Genomic DNA, 1,759 nt, shown 5'->3' on the forward strand with positions numbered 1-1,759 from the left:
GAAAAAGAACGGAGAGACGTCCTGGGATAACATCAGCCAGCTCTTTCAGTACCCTGGGATGAATCCCACCGGAGCCATAGATTTATGCACATCCAGCTGGAGCAATGCACATGAAATGTTATGAACAGACACCAAACTCCATTTCACATTGGATCCTGTGCTTCTCGGGGAGCGGAAGGGAATGAAGGAGTGAAGTTGAGCCTGGAAAGGAGGGCAGAAAGGGAGGAAGGTTTCTGTAGGGTTGGGTTTTTTTTTCATTCTCACCATTCAACTCTATTTTAATTGGCCATAAATTAAAATTCCTGCAGTGTGCAGGAAAGGCCAGGAACTCCGGCAGTGGACAGCGATGGCCCCTCACTGCTTGGGGACAGCCCTGACACCCTACCCCAAGTACTCCCCCACCCCACAGCTTCCACACCCTGTGCTGGGCCCCAGCAGGTTTGTGTTAAAGCTCAGCTGGATTTCCTGCCTCCGTGGCAACAGCACAGAAGTAGCGGGCAGAGTCCCGGGGGTGCAGGGCACGCAGGGACAGAGATGACTCGGACCGGGAATTGTCCCGGGACACCGTGGCTCGACCCTCCACGGCTGCCCCGTACTGCTTTGCAGAACCCTCGGAGCTGATGAAGGACACCCGCTCGAGTCTGCCACCGGCTGCCTGACGGTACCACCGAACGGCAGAAACTCCGAAGGTGAAGCCGGACGCCCGGCAGGAGAGGAGCACGGAGTCCCCCGGCGCTCGCAGCCCTCCGCCGGCCTCCACCAGGCTCCGCTGCGCCCACACCCCTGCGGACGGAGAGCGCAGGCAGCCGGGCAGGGCGCGCCCGCGGCCCGAGGCCGTTCCCCCGCCGCCCCGGCGCCCCCCGCCCCGGCACAGCGACCGCCGCCGCCCCCCTCTCTCCCGGCAAAGCCCCGCGCCCGGGCCAATGCCCCGCCTGCCCTCCGCGGGCTGAGCCGCGCCTGCTCCCGGCGCTCCGGCCCGGCCCGCGCCCCGAAGGCCTCCCGCCCCCGCCGCCCTCGCCCCCGTCCCTCTCCCGCCCCCTCTCCCTCTCCCTCTCCCTCGCCCCCCGCTGCCCCGCGAAGGAAGCCGAGCGCCCGGCGACAGCGCGCCCGGCGCGGGAGCAGCCGCAGCCCCGGCGCCCCGGGGCCCCGGGCCGGGCAGGGCCGCCCGCGGGCAGCCCCAGCCCCGGGCCCAGCCCCGCGCTCGCTGCCCTCCCCGCCCGGCTCTCACCTGCCGGCCCCGCGGCCAAGGACAAGGCCAGGAGCCACGGCCCCAGCCCGGGCGCCATCGTGCCCTGCCGCGCCGGGGCGGCCGGGGCCGAAGGGCCGGCAGGGACCCGCAGAGGAGCCGAGCGGAGCCGCGCTCGGGCCCGCTCCTGCCCGCCCCGCCGGCTCGGCCCCTCGCCGGGGCAGGGCCGACGCCTCTGCCCGCCCCCGACGCGCCCGGCCCGGCCCGGCCCGGCCCGGCCCCCCGGTGCCGCGGCCCCTGCTGGGGAGGAGAAGGGGGGCGCGGGGAGGGACGCGGGGCCGGGCCGGGGGCAGCGCAGGAGCGCGGCGCCCCGGCAGACGAAGGCTCCTGGCCCGGCGCTCCCAGCGCGGCTCCGGCGCTGCCCGCCCTGTCGCCCTGCCGATCGCAGCTGGGGCGGCCCCAGCCCCAGCCCGGCCCCGGCCCCGGCCCCAGGGACCGGCTGTCGCCCGCAGCGTCCCCTCGCAGGACCCTCCCCGTGCCCCGCACCCCCAGCCCGCCCTGGCCTCACTGCCG

General features: G+C 73.1%; 1 gene segment (V, D, J or C); it reads right to left on the minus strand.

Annotated features, from left to right (window-relative positions):
- Positions 1-445: 445 nt before the first annotated feature.
- Positions 446-1,286, minus strand: LOC142091764 (Ig heavy chain V region C3-like). The segment is given in 2 exon segments: positions 446-783; positions 1,229-1,286. Coding segments are annotated over 2 exon segments (396 nt in total).
- Between the last annotated feature and the right edge of the window lie 473 nt (positions 1,287-1,759).

This window comes from Calonectris borealis, chromosome 22 (assembly GCF_964195595.1).
Source record: "Calonectris borealis chromosome 22, bCalBor7.hap1.2, whole genome shotgun sequence".
Lineage (NCBI taxonomy): Eukaryota > Metazoa > Chordata > Aves > Procellariiformes > Procellariidae > Calonectris > Calonectris borealis.